The sequence below is a fragment of the Tenrec ecaudatus genome, chromosome 6 (assembly GCF_050624435.1).
Source record: "Tenrec ecaudatus isolate mTenEca1 chromosome 6, mTenEca1.hap1, whole genome shotgun sequence".
Classification (NCBI taxonomy): Eukaryota; Metazoa; Chordata; class Mammalia; order Afrosoricida; family Tenrecidae; genus Tenrec; species Tenrec ecaudatus.
In genome coordinates this window covers 91,464,132-91,483,689 of record NC_134535.1, presented here as the reverse complement: position 1 = coordinate 91,483,689, position 19,558 = coordinate 91,464,132, and the positions used below count along the sequence as shown (strand labels likewise).

Below are 19,558 nucleotides of genomic sequence, written 5' to 3'. Positions count from 1 at the left end.
TAATGCTTTATATCATGAGGATATCAAGTCATCATCTTAGGATTCCCACCTGAAATATTCTTGTCCCACTAGACCAAGTGGATCTGAAAGGCATGGGGTTGACTAGTCACAAAGAGGGCTCATGATTCAAGTTAAGTCGCAACACTTTCTTGTCCAAGATGTTCTGGATAGAGGCATCTTCTAGGTGAATTTCAAAAATGTCAACAAAAGTATCTTCCTGTTTTGCCCGTGAATGTTTCAGTATTGGCTTACTGTTGGCTTATATCTGCAACAGATACTGGTTCTAGGTCAGCCCACGGGTCTTCAAGCATTGAAGGCTTAAAATAGCTTTCTACCTCATTAGATTTTCTTTTTTGTCTACCAGGTCCAGATCCAAATGGTGTAGATGTCCTTGGAGAGTCCTGGTGGGTATGGTGTTGTCCAGGTGAGTAGCCGAATTGCTTCTGGGACCCCGCGGGGGACTTGGAGTAAGAGCCAGGGTAGCCGCCAGGGGACGGGGATCCGAACCGGCCTCCTGGGAAGCTGCCGCCTTGTCGTGGAGAGTGATTGCTCCCGAAGGGCCTCGACCGGGGCGGCGTGTGGTGCGGACTCCCCGTAGCCGTCTCGCGGGGAGGGCGGCCTCGGTCCTCCACTGCCGGGAGTACCTCGGAAGCTGCTCCCGTTTCCCCAACCGCCTACCCCGGAGCCAGCCAGGGTAAGGCGGGCGTCCCGGAGGTCTAAAATTCGGCCGGTGCATATCGGAACGGAGAACGAAGTCCTCACGGCCGCGCTCTCCCGCTGGAACTGTCCAGAGGAGACATCTTTCACGGAGCCTTGGTAGCCTGGTACCAAAACAGTCCCCCCTTAGCATTTACTTTAATAACAGAGCATGGTAGCACTAAGAGTCAGCCTAGGGAATCTCCTGGATTCCAGACATATTCTTCTTTACCTCCATATGTAACACCAGTCCAATTTCTCCTTGATAATTAGGATCGATCACACCACTTAGTACAGTGACACCCTTCCTGACCTGTGGATCCAAAGGCATGAGAAGCCCAAAGTGGCCAGGGGGCATTCTCAGCTGCCAGTTCAGTGGAATCCGTACTGTGTTTCCAGGTGGGAGAGTTCCTTCTTTCGGGACCAGGACCTCCAGGCCTGAGGAGCACAGGGTTGCTGGAACAGGAAGCAAAAATGCTGCAAGGGGATCACTAGGAGTAATAGTGAGTGGTGCCCCTCCAGCTTCCACCCCTTGGTTCCTGGACCCATGAATTCTGGCTATTGGAGACACAGCACCATATATTGGCCGCTGGTTTAGAGCGTATACAGCTTCCTGGAGAACATTGCCCCAGCCCCGCAAGTTGTTGCCACCTAGTTGGCGCCATAATTGTGTCTTCAGGAGCCCATTCCATCGTTCTATCAAGCCAGCAGCTTCAGGATGATGAGGAACATGATACGACCAGTGGATTCCATGGGAATGGGCCCATTGCCGCACTGTATTTGCTGTAATGTGAGTTCCTTGATCTGAAGCAATGCTATGTGGGATGCCATGGTGATGGATGAGGCATTCTGTAAGTCCACAAATAATAGTTTTGGCAGATGTTTAAAGGATTAATAAAGTAGTAAATGATAAGGTCTGATCAACTATTTTTAGCACAGTAAGTATAGCATGATAATTCAGATTTTCTGTAGATTGGACTCCTGATCTCTTTCATAAAATATTGTTTTAAGACATTGTAATGTTTAAAGTTGAAAGCCTCTTTGTCTGTAGGTTGACTGAAAGTTGAGGCAAGGTGGCAAGTTCAATTTCAAGCCCAAAGGGTTCTAAGAGCCATACTGTTAGGAGTTCCCCCGGTCTCTCGGACCATTCTATATAGCACCTCCTAGTGCAATCCCTTTCAGATGGTCAGCAGTAGCAGCCAGCTTCACTTGGTCCATTAGTCCTTTGGCCTAATTGTTTTTTATGTGTTTGATTTTGTTCTTTGCTCAGAATGAGGAGAGACCAATAGCTGCACATTAGATGGTTGCTTGCTTATCCACAAATATATATATATATGTATATATATATATAGCTTTGACAGAGGATATTCCTACATGTGTATTTATATGTGCTGCAAATAAATTCATGAATGTTGTAGAACATACCAGGGGTAGATAAGTGGACACTTCCTAGACATAACGAAACATCTGGAGGGAATGTGCTGCTAGACATTAATCTCACAGGGACACCCAGGACAGTTGGCATAACATCTTCTGCAAAGACAATGTTCTTCATCCTGCCAGTGAGTAGCACCCAGGAGCTTCACAGCTCATGTGGTGGATTGTAATGCCTGTTTCTAACAGCTGTAATGGAAACCTCACTTCTTTTCTACCATCGTTATTGACAAGTTGAATCGACCGCTCTATGTGGCTTCAAATACACGGCATGGTTTGATGTGTAGTATTTTATATCACTCGGTTCATGATATTTTATCATTTCAGATGACTTATTTATTTGACCTGTGGCTTATGTAAAAGTCTATCCCTTCATTTCCAAATATATTAATATCTTTCTGTCATTGACTTCTGGCAGAATTGTATTGTAGTAAAAGACTATATTCTATATAGTAGTTTGAATTACAGGGCTGCTGTAATCATTTGGAAGAAACCGGATGGCTTAAACCAACGAACGTTATTTCTTCACAGTCCTGGAGGCTCACTCCCTTCCATTGAATAGATTCTGACCTATAGTCACCCTACCTCACTCCCGGTTCACTGCAGTCAAGTCGATTCCTACTCCTCATGTCGTTAGGACAGGGCAGAATCGCTCCCGTGAACTTCCAAGGCTTCAGCCCTTTAGGGGAGTAGAAAGCTTTCTCTTTCTCCCTTGGAGTGGCTGGTGGTTACAAACTGCTGACCTTGAAGTTAGCAGTCCAGTCATGGCGCCATTAGGGCTTCTTGAGTGACCCTGTAGAAGTCCCAATCAAGGCCATGTACTCGGAAGGCTTTACAGAAGAATGCCCTAGCTCTTGGTGGATCCTGGCAGCCCTTGACATTCCTTTATGTTCAACAGTCTCTTCCTTAATTTATCTCTGTCCTGTTATTTTACGATGAGCCGCATCATGTCCTCCAGATTCATTCATGCCACGAAGTGTTTCAGAGATCCCTCGTATGCTTTGGCAGTGAGTAGTATTCCATTGTGTCCGTACCATAGCTTGTTTATCCATCCTTTCCCCGATGGGCTTCCACCTTTCTGCTATTGGGAACAGTGCCGCAAAGAACGGAAGCGTGCACGTTCATGCCAGCGCTCTCATTTCTTTAGGACATGGACAGCATAGTGGGGTTGTTTAGTTATATGGTATTTCTGTTGCCAACATTTTAAGGAAGTGCCAAGCCACTTTTCTCAGTGGCTGCCCCATTGGATCATCCTTTTAGCACTAGACAGATACTGGCTCCAGCCTCTCCACCCACACCCTCACCAACATGCATTGTTTTGTCTTGAACTTTGCTCTTGATGCTGGGCTGAGATGCCGTCGCACCTTTGTTGTTGTTGTTGTTGTTGTTGTTGTTGTTTCTATCCCTCTAGCTAAAGCCCTGGTGGTGTGTTGGCTGTTTGCTGGCCTGCTATGGGCAAGGTCAGCAGGTTAATGAAAGTACCAACGACTGCACAGGAGGAAGGAAAGCTTGCTAGTCTGGTAGAGTTAATAGTCTTGGAAACCCACCGGAGCGGTTTGGCCCTGACCTATAGGGTTGCTATGAGTCAGTGTTTTTGTTGCTGTCATTGTTATGTAGGGAATGCGTGTAAAAGCAGGGCATTATAATACAAAGTGAATGAATCCTACCATGCCAACTTTGGGAGGAAAAGGACTATTTTTTTAAAACTTCCTAAAATGCATGCTTACCAAAGACACTTGTGAAGTTTTGTTCACTATGCATTTATGAAGCCCATAACATGTCAAGCACAGCAGAATGCCTAAGGTACAGAGGGCAATCAGTGCTCTCGCACAGCTCCTAATAGAGGAGTCAGGTATTTAAGTGTAAAGTGACGTGGGCAATGAAACTAGAGACACAAATACAAGGCACCATGGGAACACAGGTTTCACAGACAAGACATTTAAACGAAGCAGAGGACATCTCAGCCAATAGAAATGTAAGATTGAGCCGAACTATAGGTATGTGTGTACTAGCATGTGACAACTTGCTATTCTTGGGAAAGTACAAGGAGAGCTGAAACAGAGTAAATTCTTTGGCGTGGTAGCCAATGGCACTTGACGGAAAAATTGGAGCCCTACTGTGCAGCCCTGCTTGTGCTATGTTGAGGAGTTCAGGGTTTAATCCCACAGTTTCTGAGAAGCTACTCAACTAGTAAGGCATCGTAGCCTTAAAACACTGACAAAATCAAATTTCTGCTTTTAGAAAGATAATCAATCTTAGTCTGCAAGATCAATCAGCTGTTATGAAGAACAGAGACCACTCAGCTAGAAAATTATTTCAGTCTTAACTATGAGGGAAGATCTGATCATAAACACAATGGTCAAATGCTTTACTATGAAGCTTATTTCTTGTTACTGTTTCAATCCATTAAGAACCTGGTCCCTGGAGTTAGAATATATTGCTTCATGGAATTATTTTTCATTCCTAAATGGGAAGACTGCACTATTATTGTTTACACATCCTCAAAATATAGTAGGTTCCCTTTAGATGTTCAATGGGAAAATGCGCTTTAGTGTCTTTTAAAAAATCATATGCAAAAATTCAATTCTATTGTAATCCAAAGAAACAATAATTTAGAAACATAACTGTCATCTTCCCTTTCCAGATAAGAACACTAGTTAATCCTTTATAATGAAGGAATGTAAATAGTAATCAGCTAAGGAGAGGGAAATAAAAAACTATTACTGTCATTGTTGTTAGTAAATTAAACATCTGTAAAAAGCTGAACTGGCAACATTTGTGTGATACATTTACAACAAAAAGAGTAACTGCTGAGGCGATCTACAACCAAACATATGTTTAATTTAGATGCAAATACATAGAAGCACATACTCACTTGAAAAATAAAAACCTATTATCTGTAACCATTTAGGACCCTCACTTAGCCAGTGTGGGAAAGTGCCAGAAAAGGGTGACTTGCAATGCAGCCATAAAGAACTGTGTCTCCTCTGCTCCATGACCACCCACTTCTGCTGTCCAAGCACCGCAGCGAAGGAGTGACCACTTCCTTGGTCTCTCCCTTTGAATAACAACCAAACACCTCTTGTTTTGGCGTCATGGCTCAATGCCCTCCTTGTAACAGAGACTTTATTTCTGCAATGGTAGTCAGGTTGGGAGTTTATTAAGGAGACGTAGAAAAGACAACTTAACCTTATATTTCATAGCATTTTCCAGGGTATCTAAATTTAGATAATTTCATGGCTCACCTGACTTCTTCCCATAAGCAAGAGTTTATTTATGTACACAGGCAGAGTAAATTCGGTTCTGTGTCAGTGTTGCTGAGAAAACGAATTGCTTAAGATGAGAGTCATTTTCTTTACTCACAGGTATTCCCAACAATCCATGCTGAAATTACATAAATTAACTCCACCATCATCATTTCCCATTCTTTAAGCTGGCAGCTCTACAGCAAGCAGCATTTAGTGTGAATATGCAAAGCATATTTTAATGAGACATTGCCAGCGCTCAGAACCGCTCTTGTCAGCCGTGCGTGAGGAGGGGGTGAGTACCCTCTTGCTGGTAAGCCACAGGCCCAGTGAGAATGCTGCTTGTTTCCCTCAGCCATTTAGTCTCCTCAATCTTTGTGCAGATGAGATTTCAACTTGCACTGGATGGTAAAGGACAGAAGCTGTTAATCTTTCAGAGACAGGATTAATATTTATACCATCTCTAACATAGCCGCTTGCACAGAGCCCCTTCCCGTGATTCACTGTTGGGACCGTCATCCAGTTGCGACGCAGAGTCCCTGTGGGCCACACAAGGAAACCCGGCCCAATCCTGGGCCATGCTCACCTTTGCGGTGTCTGAGCCCGTTGTTGCAGCCAGTGTGTCGGTCCATCTCTTTGAGGGGTTTCCTCTGCTTTATCGACCTTCTACTTTACCACACATGATGGTTATTTCCACGAGACGAGCTCTTGCCATTCTCACTTCTAAGGCTTCGTGCAAGGCTGATTGGCTCATTCTTCTGGCCGTCCAGGGTCTTTTCAGTATTTTTCAGCAGCGACATAACTCAAATGCAGCAATCTGGTCTTTCTTATTCATTGTCCAACTTTCACCTTCAGAGGCGGCAAATGAGAATGTCACGTCTTCGGTCAAGTACTCAAAGCCTTCGTTTTCCAAAACTGTCGAGAGGTCTCGGGCAGCCAGTGGTCATCACTCATGTATTTGCCATTACCTGTGGCTGATTGAAAGGAACTCTGCTGCCCTGTCCGATAAGCCTTGAACTACTAGCCAAGGTCGGGGCTCAAGCCCGCCAATGGCTTCATGGGAGAAAGATGCAACCATCTGCCCAGTGAAGATTGATAGCCTTGGAAACCAGGAGTCAGCATCCACTCAATCGTTGTTGTTGATTTGGTAGGTTGGTCTACTGAAGACTGAAGAGCTTAGGGGGAAAAAGTTAAAATCACACCATATGGCAGAGTCTGTCTGAAATTGAAAAGCAAAATCATTAGTATAGTTTTCAAACCATATTTAGACAGTCTTCAAAATATGTGTGGAAAATCAAAGGTAATGGAATTTCTACACAAACTTTTTGAAGCCTCCTCATATTGATTGTCATTGGTGCTATTAAAAAATATGATGCCTAAATTTGTCTCCCTGGCAATATCTTGCCAGGAACCTCCAAATCCATTCTGAACAAATGCAATCATAATCCCCAAATTCCCCTACTTCTTCTTCGACAGACATGTGGTAGCGTTGGAGGCTTTATGTATGGCATTAGCACACAGATATAGCCTTGCTTAGAAATTCAAACACTTGGGAAGTGAACAGAGTGGAAGAAAGTCCAATTTCTCTCATTTTCCCTTATTTTCATCCAAGCTCTTTCCCTCCACTTACATTCATACTGGGGCCCTGGTGGCACAATGGATTATGTATTGGGCTGCTAAACACAGATCAGCGACCCCAAATCATCACTTGCACCTCATGAAGCTTTCTCTTCCCATGAAGACTTATAGGCTCGGAAAACCACAGGGAGGTCCAACTCTCTCTTATGGGGCCATGAGTTGGGATTGACTCAGTGGCAGTGAGTTTTGTGTTTATTTGCAATATCCATGGAAGAAACTTTTGCATTAAGATATTTCTTTTCGTGTCTTACTGGTAGTTCTTGGGTGAAAAATACTAGGAAACAATGATTTAGGTCTTTCTAAAAGATTCCAATTTGAGCAAAATGCTGGATTTCCAGATTTATAAATAGTATGAGTTATTTTATTGCAGTCTACCAAAATAAAATCAGATCAGAAATGAAGACAAAGACATTAACAATTCAATTGTACAAAGTACATCAGAGAACATTATAAAACAGCATTAACTGTTAACATTAACTAAGGAACCTGGTGACAGAGTAGATTATGGATTGGGCTCAGATGGTTTTGGATTATTTTCCAAAGTTCAATAATTTGTTTACTGCCATCTTGATTACTGATATCTATACTAATATTTACTTATTATCTTTAAATTGAGTCTCTCCTATAAAGGGAATTTTCCTTATTTAGCATTTGTTTCTTTTCCATCAACCTTCCTCCCATTTTCTAAAAGCCAAGACCACTGCCTGGTTGTTGCTAACCACGCAGCGGCCTGAATCGTGGAGGCTGCAGACCTGTCTTCGTTTGCGGGCTTGGCGCTCCACGCTTCAGTGAAGTGCTGGATCGGCGCCGAGATGACCGCCTGCCCTCAGAGCAGACCGGGAGCGCAGGCTCTGCAGAAGTCAATTCAGGAACAGGAGAGTTCCACTCACCGGGACGCTTTCTTGGTCAGAGTCTTTTCAGTGGAAAGGAAAAGGGGCAACTTTCGTACCATGCTTTTTCAATATTTAGTACTGCGCACATACTTTTGACTATAATCTCCTGTGATGTATAATGATTTTTATATCATTGTGATACAAATCCCAAAATATTTTTGGTAAAATCCTCAAAATTATTTGAGGATTTATGAAAGGACCTTCTGTGTTGCTATCATCAACCCAAGAATGTCTCTCAAGGTATTACTCAATAAAACTAAATGTCCATTAATTGATGGTAAGTGATATCAAATTGGTAGACAGTATATTCTATCAAAACTTTTCAGAAGGGAAATATTAGGTAGAATAAAATACAACTACCTTAGGAAACATAATCAAGTTTAACCACATATCACCTGTGATGGGTAGGTTTGTGAGCCAACTTGGCTGGGCAAAGATTCTAAGGAGTTTGGCAGTTATGAGTTATGTAATGATGTAACCACTCCCCATGATGTGATTATTCAACCAGTTGTAAGCAGAGCTTCCTCAGGGGTGTAGCCTGTGCCTATATACAAAGGGGCTTTTAAGTTTTTATTTTTTAATTCCCTTTCCTTCCATTTGATTTTTCCATGAACGTTTGAATCCACTCCACTTGTTTGCTCTGGATCCTACATCTCATATCTTACAGCCATGTGATCTGGGAATTCATCGACTTGTGCAGGCAGCCCGTGAGCCAGCTGTCGACTACCTTACCCACTGATCTTGGAATGCATTGACCCCAACAACCCATGAGCCAGCAGCCTGTCATCTTTGTTGCTGATTCTGTATACTCCAGTTCCTACAGCTATGTGAGTCAGGAGATGCTGCTAGTTAGAAACCAAATACACAGTATGGTAGAGTGATATTTCTTAATATCAGTCTTTGATCCATGTCTCTGTAATCCCACCAAATGATTGCTTGGGGCTACGCAAATAGGGTGTGTGCAACACAAACACAGGGGATTTGAGATATAGTCAATTATTATGGCCCCTTTAGCCTCAAATCCTTGTGTGATGTAATATAATCCTGGACTCTATGCCTGTGACTATAATCCCATTTTTCAAGGGCTTTCTCTGTAACATGGTGGTATAGTGGTTACATACTGGACTGCTAACTTCAAGGTCAGCATTTTGAAACCACCAGCGGCTCCATGAGAAAAACAGGGCTTTCTACTCAAAAGATTCCGTCTCAGAAATTCACAGGGGAAGTTCTATCCTGTCCTACAGGGTCTGTATGGTAGTGAATCTGTTTGTGAGTTTCTTTGCTATGCTAATAGACAGGTTTCAGGTGGGATTGAGTCTTGACTTTAGTAGTGCTGTGAACCAAGTTACACCTTTTGCTTCCTTGGGGGATGGTCGGCTGAAAGACAGAACCCACCCTTCCATCATACCCATTCATCACCAAAACATAAAAAAAAAGTCCCAGGAGCATCAAAAGCACACTTGCGAGATCTCTGTTTGCAGTGGTGGAAGCCAGGGCCAGAGGCACCAGAGACTGTGGCATGAAGACTCTGGGAGAGACCAAACGGGCTGGGCTGAGACTGGAGGCCAAGGTAAGGAAACCATGAGACAGAACAGCAGCAGCCCCGAAGATTATGGGGCTGTGAGATATGACAACAGACAAAACAGGGCCACACAGGCAGAGGCCAAGGGACCAAGTGGCTGAGAGGCTGAGGATGAGAGAAACTTGGTTACTGGCTGAGGAGAGGTCTTCTGTGGACCAATGACTATATCCTTACTGTTGACTGATCCTTACTGCTGGTTATCTAGTACCTTCCCTAATGAACCTCCATAATTGTGGCCATGGCAATGAATTATGGATCCCAGCATAGAAGTAGAGTGCCAGAATTGTTGGTGTCAGAACAAGGTAAAGAAAGAAGTAGAGGTATGTCTGACCCATGTCTCGGAGCAATAGGAAAGCTCAAGGTCAGAAATGGGGCTTTGGTTAAGAGGCGAAGGACCAGAAAGATTTGCCTGCTGGCTAAGGGGAGGCGCTGATGTGGATCAATGACTACATCCTGACTGTTCTCTGATCCTAGCTGGTGGTAACTTGTTAACTCACCTAATAAACCCCCTGAATTGTGATTTTATGAGCCCTGTGTGGCAATCTGGAAGCCACAATAGGTCAGACTGGACCCTTTTCCAAGCCGTTTCTGCACATTGACTTGGGACTTGCCAGTCTTTACAACTGTGTGACCCATTTCCTTAAGGATAAATCTCTCTCCCTCTCCCTCACTCTCAAAATACGTATGCTTCATCGGTTTTGTTTCTCTAGAGAACCCAGCCTATAAAAATCAGTTTGATCTTAAATAAGACAGTACACTGCTTGCTGTTTCTTGCCTTCAAAAACACATAAAATAGTACCTACCAACAGAGTACAGCTGTTTCTTGCCTTCAAAAACACATAAAATAGTACCAACCAACAGAGTACATCAATGGGCATAACAGACCCCCCAAAAATGTTAGTTGATTAAAAAGTTATATAAGCGTATCCATTACAACTCAATGGACTCCTGGTGGCAAGGTGGTTAAGCATTTGGCTGTGATCCAAAAGGTCAGCAGTTCAAAATCACCAGCTGTTGCACAGAGCAGGCAGCCCACAGAAAAGAAAGACGGGGTTTTCTACACCCTCATAAACAGTTACAGTCTCGGAAACTCACCGGGACACCTGTCCTACAGGTGGACTCGATGGCAGGGAAATACAATTCACAGAACATCAGGTGGTTTTATCTCAACAAAAACAGCTTCCAAATTGGTTTTATGTTACTTATCCTTAAACAGTATTGCTCCGTTTCAAATATAACCCCGACAATTCAAACAAATCCAACAATCAAACTCCTGAAGGCTTGGCACGATACAAAACATCAGAGTGACTGCCATCAATTGGTCCAAAGCATATATACCAAAGTCCTTAAAATCCAAAATGAATAGCATAGCCATGAGTAGTGGTGTGTAAAATAATTCTCCATATCAACAGTATCAGTATGTTTCATGGTGACAAGATATATGTAAAATGATGAATTCTTACATATAGCCATAGGATTTACAAAGCTTATAAATCCATGTCTCTATATAAGATTTCTAAAATTATAGCTTCAGCTACAGGAAATAAGAACAATATAGCTGATGGCACATTTTAATGCATTCATATTTTTTAATTGCTACTCAACATATTTTAAAATTTATTTTTATAACATAAATGTATATAATTTAGAAATAATGTACACAACTCATTTTCTAAGTATATATATAACTAATTGATTACATTAAATACAATCTAATTTTTATCATTACAAATGTTTTGGAAGACTATCTTTTTTAAAAGTAGTTTTATTGGCATATACCTCACATATCACACAAATTAATCATTCTGTCATATTAATAATTGTGCAATCGTCACCACAATGCATTTCAGAAGATTTTCTTCCCAGACTCATTGTTGTGAGCCCCTCCTTTCCCCTCAACCTCCCTGCCATGCCCCTAGTTGATTATCAATGCAGTGACTGTCTCTATACATCTACCTATCCGGGATCGCATATACAGAAAATCATATAAAACACAGACAGGAAGCCAACAAACATATAGATAAAAAAGACAACACTGACTAAAAAGACCTCAATCAAAAAGAAAGCAAAAATTATTAAAAACTGAAACAACTTTAAAATAGGTCCAAGGGATATCCACTGATAAGGGGTCGGATTCTAACCTTACGACACCTGCCATCATGGACGTGACAGTGGTGTCTGGTAGCAAAGCGCTTCACATCCCTGCGCTCTGTTCAGGGGGTGCTCCAGACACTTTATCCATGTGAGAACTCTGCAAAGGAACGTTGGGCTTCCACTGCCATCCACAGTCTTCTGCACAGTGGGCATGCAGAATGTAAGCTCTGATGCCATTCCCTCCTTCTGATTGGGATTTTATTATTTGTAATCCTTGGGTCATGCAGGCTGGTGTGCTTCTTCCATGATTGATGTCTCACTACTTTACATTCTCACTAATATTAAAAATCTTCTAAATGTTTGACTTAAGGTCATTTGTTAAAAATCAATGTGAAACAATCTCTAATTTTTGTGTCCTGAGACTCAATGCTAGAAATAGATGACAAAAAAGGAACTCGTATTTTGAAAAATCACCAAACCCATCATCTCACCAGTATGACATGTTCATTTTCTTCTGTTCTCTTTCAAGTTCGTCATCTGCAACCACTTAACAGTAAGTGTCCAGAACTTTTCCCAGCTATTTCACATATATTAACCCATCAAAGCCTCAGAATGCTCTTATGAAGTACATCATACTACTGTTTTCATTTTAGAGATGCTGATACAGAAGCAGCATACAAGTGTCAAATTCTTATCCAAGCTTTTATCTACAAACTGATATAAGTGACAGAGTCAAAGATCAAATTAGGGAAGTTTGTCTCCACGTCCATGCTTTTTAATCACCATGCTAGACCGTTCCATTTGCAAAAGCTGCTTCTAGTGCATTTACTACATTTGTCATATATGTAGAAGGGAACTTCAGAGAGTTCATGGAAAAATGAAATTAAAAATAATGGAAAATTTCCACACATTTCTGAAACACACACACACTCTTCAGAAAGTTTGAAAAGTAGCATTGAAAGATAATGGAATTTTCCCATGGATTTTCTGCCCTCATATATTTGAATTTGTTTATGTATATATGAATGCTTGTATATATGTATGTTTATTATTATTAGGGAGGGAGAAGCATTTTCTCATATTAAAATCTTCATTGCCATTTTTAATAACTACATGTCTTTCCATCACGTTGATAGTTTAGTTAAGGTAGCTAATGCTAGCCTTTGAAATGATTTCTAATTTCTCTCATAATATACAAATATGCTGCAATAAGCAAATACTGAACTGCAGATAGGCTCTCTCATTTTTTAATTTTACTTTCTTATGCTAGTATCAACCAATCTTGGTCTCCTCCAAATTGAACTGGTATGAAATGGCTAAGGGTAATGATTTATGATCTGAAATATAATTGGATGGAATTAAGGGGTAATGACCACTTGGGATAGCTATCATGAATGGGGAAATTCACCTCGCCTATTTTTCTTACCAGTAATTTTAAAAAACAAGGAGGGTGATGAAAAATAACAAAATGCTTCAACTCTCCAACCATATACGTACATTGTAACCCAATTTCTTTTTTTTTCTCTCTCCTCCCAAGAAGACGACCAGACCACCAAACAAGACAGTAACCCAATTTCACCTACATCTTCAGCAAAGACCTAGAGATATAAATATTCCGTAAACTGTTTTATCTTGAATATTATCTTGGGGTTAGTGTGTGTTATTAATGGTCCCAAAATATTGTAGCTTTTGACACAGAGTAAAGGGTACTACCTGTGATGTAATAGCAAGAACATACCCTTTGGAGTCAGGCAGATCTGAACTTACATTCAGATACTGCCACTTATTAGCAACATTCCTCTGGAACATTCTAGCATTAAATTACTAATTCAAGATGTTTTGAAGGGGACAACCCTATATATATATAACTATTTGAAGGGTAAATAGTTGGTTTTAAACATCATGCTTCATTATTTCCCGCAAACAAACTGTAGCATAACATGAAGAGTCCAGATCAAAAGAGATCAATAAAGATAAAGTTGCTCCACTGATGCAAGACCCTTCTGTTTGGACATTCGCATCAGACCCATCGATTAGATGGGATGAGAGATTATGAGGATATTTCAGTATCTGTCGATAGCATCCTGGAGCATTTAATTTCAGAGCAGGTACTCTGAATTTACAAGACTGTAGTCCGTCTCTGCTAAGTATTTCATGGTACCATTGCCCGACTTTGTTCTTTGGGTACTGAATGTTGTACCCAAGCACTGGAAGAACCACCTGTGAAAGAGAAAGGGAGGTGGGAGAGGCATTATATATATAAACAACATGGCTGAGACCTGGTCTATAAAAAAAATGTCATAATCTCAGTATTAAAATCACCCTAAAACATCCTATTGAATAATACATTATTTTTAATGCTTCTAGGGAAAGAAAAGAAGCAACTAGACTCAGGGATCTCACAATAACCAAGGTGAACAATTCAATTCAAATCTATCATAATTGGATAAGACACTGTTATTCAAAAGCGAAGGACAAAGAAGTCTGAGTATGTTTAGTCAATGGAGACTTAATCTATAAAGAATAATTCAATACTAGAAGCATATTCTTTCTATAAGGTAAAGGGTAGACATTCTGAAAAAATAGTCCAAACTGACTGCTCAATCACAAATTGGCATTCTGGTGAATAATTAAAATCCTCCCTTCTTCAAAATCAAGGAAGTGAACAAGGAACAGCAAATATGATATTTATTTTCTCTGCTGCTTAAAAGTACACATTGCAGTATGCTTGATTTCTAAACACTTATTCTAGACCGGTACCTGAAAAGGTACTTGGATAAAGGAACAAGGTAAAAAACTCAAAATACAAACAAACAACATGGATAAATTTCAAATCCATGATGTTAGGTTAGAGAAGCCAGACAATACAGTGACGTACTGATAATACATTGTTTCAAAGATCAAACTATCTGAACAGAAAATAAATCAGAGGCTGAGGATATGGAGGGAGGTTAACTACAGTCAAGGTAGGAGAAATTTTAGGGAGGCATGGAATTGTTCTATGTCAATGTTTGGGTTAGACAAACACATCTATCACATCTCATAGAATTGTAAGCTAAGAAGGATTTTTTTTTACTATATATATAAATATTTATTAATTTAAGTATATTTTAAGAGAGACTTAGGATCAACATTTTGGGGTAGAAGTAAATGTCTATGTTGAGACCCAAATTTAATTTTCATTAAATTTACCTGATTTATTGTGTAAATGTTAGCTGATTCCTCTTCTTCAGTTACTAGATGAACCTGTTTATAAAAATAAATAAAAATATGATGGTACCCACATGTTCCAAAGTCCATCAATTCCCTAACTCTGTCCTGGAAAAATACAACTTTTATGTTGAAGATGGGTGTACCCAAACAAGCTCTTTCCCATTATATTTCTGGAAGAATGAACTCAATAAAAATGAGCATGATTTTTTGGGTACTTTAAACCCCTGTTAATGAAAGTTGTAATGCACCAAGAATACTGGGCGACTTAAAACTCTGAGAGGATAGCTTTCATCTCAGCCACATCAACATTTTTCTAAATGATGAAGCAGAGTCAAAACTTTGCCCCTTTGAAACAACTCTGCATCCAATAGCGTCTTAATACAGTGAGTTGTGAGAGTGTCTAGGAAAACGCTCACTGGCTAACTGGAAAGTTTGGCAATTCAAGTCCATTCCACGACTCCAGGTGAGGATGGCAAGATGACTTGCTTCTATAATTATGACAGCCTAAGGATCCCTAGGTGGCAGCTCCACTGTGACAGCGTTGCAGGGGGTCATTATGAATCACAGTCGACTCAATTGCAAACACTACAACCACAGACTAGTATTAGTTGTTATAAAGGAGAAGAAGCGATGTATGATACACTCAGCCTGGGTGACGTTGCTCTAGGATGTCAAAGAATAACTGCCCTTTCTTCCACAAGAGAACTCACGTGTAAAGGCAACTAACTATCCCACCAGGATTGATTTCATTCCCTCTTTCTACAGCATCCATCATTCATACAGAGGCTGGATCCCCTCTACATTTGCTTGCGTTCCTCTTAATTCTTCTTACTTTTACTAGTAATGTTCTTTTATTTCTCATTTTGGGTTTGCTGGTTGGTTAACAGCTATTCAAAATTGGATATAAAATCCCAGATGTGGTCCAACCAGAACAAAAATACATGATGAGTGATGATTTCTTTTGAATGATCACTTCCAGATGTTAGTCTTTCACAACATTTTGAGATTTCCTGAGTTGTTGTTGTTGTTCGGACTCATGGCAACCCTATGGACAACAGAACGAAACAATACCCAGATCTGTGCCACCCTCACAGTCGTTAGGCCTGAGCCCCTCATCACAGCCCCAGTGGCAATGCATCTGCTTCGGGGTCTTCCTCTTTTTGCTGCACTTCTAGTTCACCAAAGGACTGGCCTCTTCTGATAACATGTCCAAAATACATACGATGGCATCTTCTCCTCCTTGTTTTTAAGGAACACTCTAGTTGTGCTTCCACAGGACAAATTTATTTCTTTTGCCAGTCTATCTATGGCACTTTCAATATTCTTCACCAGCACTTGAATTCAAATGTATTGATTCTTCTTTGGTCTTCTTTATTTGATGGCCAACTGTCACATGTACATGTGGCAAATGGAAATTCCTTGTCGTGGATCAGGTGCATCGTAGTTCCCAGTGTCTGTCATCCGTGCTTTCCAACACTTTAAAGAAGTCTAGAGCAGCAGATTTATGTCAATCCAAATACATGTTGATTATTGTGCCATGCTGAAGCACAATAATTTTGTGCTTTTCAACACTTTGTGCTACAGATGTACCTAATGCAATATGTCATTTGATCGCCTGACTGCTGTTTCCATGAGCACTGATTGTGGATCCAACCCTTGACAATGCCAATCTTTTCTCCACTTCTCCTGATGTTACCTATTGGTCTGGTTGTGAGAATTTTTGTTTTGTTTACAATGAAGTTGAAAGCTGAAATCCTGGATCTTCATCAGCAAGTGTTTCAAGTTTTCCTCCCTTTTAGTGGGTAAAATTATGTCAATTGTATATCGAAGGTTGCTAATAAGCCTGAAAAAACATGGCCAGACATAGAACACCATGAATGACCTTTAGAAAACTCCCTCCAACTAGATAGCAGTCAGTTAAATATCAAAAATGCTTTGGCTGCATGGCTGCTCCACAAACACAAATTTACCTAAATTTTTAACCATCTAACTCACTTCTTTCCATCTTGTGCACCACAGAATCTACCAAGTGTCTTGAAATAAAAATATGCCTATCTGTCTGTATTAGTCTGGGTAGACTAGAGAAACAAATTCAGAGACATTCATATGTGTATAAGACAGAGCAATTGAAAATTGTGAAAATAGCCCAGTCCAGATTAAGTCTGATATCAATCCATAAATTCCTCTTCAGCCTCATGCAACACATGCAATGATGCTGAATGCAGGGAGATGACAGGCTAGTAGGTGGAAAGTCTTGTAGATCCAGTGGTGGTGGAAGCATCTCAGTGCTGATAGGGTTGCCACGTGGCTCCTTCAGCTCCAGGGCTTTAGCATAGCTCCTTGTGTCTTCTCAAGAGGAATGTCTCGCAGGGAGTAAGTCTGTCCTGCCTTCAGTAAGCTATTGATCTCCTTAGCGACTCCAAATGAGGTCATCAAGCTGCAACCTGATTGACAGGCTAAACTCCACCCCTTCATTCTTAAGTTTCAAATTGACAACAGATTATGTAACTACCAGTCTCTAGTCATTCTATCAAAATAAGAAATCAGAGTAATTTTTCAGTTTTTTAGATGCAAAATATTAAATACTCCATATAACATTTATTAAATTTTGCAATCTGTCTTTTACCTTTTCATAGTTCAAGTTTTGAGCCTCTAGGTTCTGCCTTGTCTTTTCTCAGTGCTAAGTAATAGCATACAAAGGTTGGTCTTGAAACACACAAAGACGCCTTCAACTGCTAGTAAAAGGGGCACTAAGAAGTTATGAAGAAGAAAATTATCTGCGTTCACCTTATCTCCAAAAAGAAAAAGACACAGTTCTGTTTACAAAACTGTCCTTATAAATGTATTTGGGGCAAGGAAATCTTAGAAGGCAGGCATTTCAGAGACAGCTGCTACGTCTTGTTAAAGTAACCTTTAAAAATCTTCATTAGAAGTGGCTGACTTATAAAACAATCCTCAGAGCATACTCAAATTGATCTTTGTTTTCTGGAAAGTGTAAAAACCAATGATTTTTCATTATTGACCACAAAGAAATTGTTGACATACCTCTCTTTCTCCATTCACAGTAGATGAAATAAAACCACGATGCTGCGGGATTTCCTTTTTACCTTTTTACATAGACTGTGAGTATGTCTGAATTCAATTGCCATTCTTAGTAACTTAAGTACAGTCTCAGGGTGGCACAAATGATTTGGGCTCAACTACTAACCTAAAGGTTTGCGGTGCAAACTCCCCCATTCAGAAAGGCTGTGAGATCTGCTTCGGTCAAGATTATTGCCAAGAAAACTCTATGGAGAGCAAGTCTACGTGAACACAGGAGGCTGCCATGGGCCAGAATGGACACTACAGCAAGAGATTTAATTTATGCTGCCTCCTGGTGACCATTTTCTTATCCAAAATTTCGACACCATCCATTTAATGCCATGGCAAAGCAAGCCTCGACTACAGTCTTTGGTTTAATTAATCCTTACTCTCTCCTTAATGGCACTCTCATTCTCCTGGTTCAGAGATATGGCCAGAAAGGAGCCCTTGTACCACCGGCTTAGCCCATCACAGACTCCAGATCCCTAAGTTGGTTTGCATCTAGACATGTCACCAAAGCAGGCTATTCATTATCACCGAGACCATAATCCCTGGCACTTATTGGAAAAGAAGATGCTTTTGGGGTGTTTTACCATTAAAAGATAACAGCATGAATTTCAAAGCTACAGGCTCCATAAAAATTGAAATAAAAAAAATCAAAACCTGTATAATTAAAAGGAATAAGCTAGACATATATGGATAGATCTCTACAACGTTGTAGAGAAGATGAAGAACAAAAGGTGTAAAATCACTTTTCTATGAAATAAACACACCAACGAATCCCTTTCCTGGGAATATAACATAAAAGCGGAGAATGAGCTCTCCAGGGCCCATGTCGCCAACAGCAGCTCATTCCCTGGGCCCCGGAGAGACTCCCCAGAGGGAGGAGGAGTGGCAGCCTCCTCAGGGAAGTTTTCCTGTCTCTTTTTCAGTGGGTCGTTTGGCGTACTATTGATGTTAGTTTGTTCTGTACAGAAGCGTTCTTTAACGGTGTTTGACCACCTAAGAACGTTTCACTTCACTTCATTCCACTGACGAGTTTCATTTCTTCCTGTCTGACAGAGGCTGAGCCTCAGCTGACAGCAGAAAAGCAGGAGTAGAGGCGCAAATACAAGTAAAGTAAACACGTACATAAACTATGTGCACCGGTTGTCATTGTGGAAAATGCAGACGCTCTGGGGTGAGAACTACCTTTGGAAAAGTGAGGCCATCTTACTTACTCTACTACTTGGGAAGTGCTCCTCGTCCACATCTCCATCCAAACACACCAAATCTCCCTCCACCACTCTGGACCCGTAGGTTGTGAGCCTGTAGGACACTGCCTCGTTCCAGATTTTGCTGCTATATGCGTGAACGTAGAATATGCGCATTGAATGGGGGAAAGAAAACCACGCCTGGACACAGCCTTCCTCCGTCACCCCAAAGCGATGCAATGACTCCAGCACAGCTCTCTCCCGAATCCTGAATTCTGGCATCAGTGAGTGCGTGCCCTTAGCATCCTCTGCAGTGAAGAGAAACACCTTCGTAAGACCTTTGCTAGGCAAGTCGATGGGAGGCAGTGGACGGTGGTTGCTCACCAGCATCATCATGAAGGTGATGCTCAGCACCAGCACAGAGGTTGGGGGTGGGGGTTTTGGGGGGAGGTAGGGATTGGTATTTTTTTTCCTTTTGTCTTTTAAGAT

The 19,558-nt window shown here is 41.1% G+C and overlaps 1 protein-coding gene and 1 pseudogene across 2 annotated transcripts in view; both read right to left on the bottom strand.

Moving 5' to 3' along the window:
* Positions 1 to 200: 200 nt before the first annotated feature.
* Positions 201 to 736, bottom strand: LOC142451092 (M-phase-specific PLK1-interacting protein pseudogene; annotated as a pseudogene).
* A 10,363-nt stretch (positions 737 to 11,099) lies between these two features.
* PUS7L (pseudouridine synthase 7 like) overlaps positions 11,100 to 19,558 on the bottom strand; it is a 33,560-nt gene continuing 25,101 nt past the window's right edge. Inside the window, exons 6-8 of one of the 2 annotated variants that reach the window (XM_075551852.1) lie at positions 19,097 to 19,377; positions 14,775 to 14,828; positions 11,100 to 13,802 (exon numbers count right to left, since the gene is read on the bottom strand). In XM_075551852.1, coding sequence (XP_075407967.1) covers positions 13,476 to 13,802; positions 14,775 to 14,828; positions 19,097 to 19,377 — 662 coding nt within the window. In that variant the 3' untranslated portion in view covers positions 11,100 to 13,475. The remainder of the gene's footprint in view (positions 13,803 to 14,774; positions 14,829 to 19,096; positions 19,378 to 19,558) is intronic. The other variant, XM_075551851.1, reaches the window with a different exon arrangement.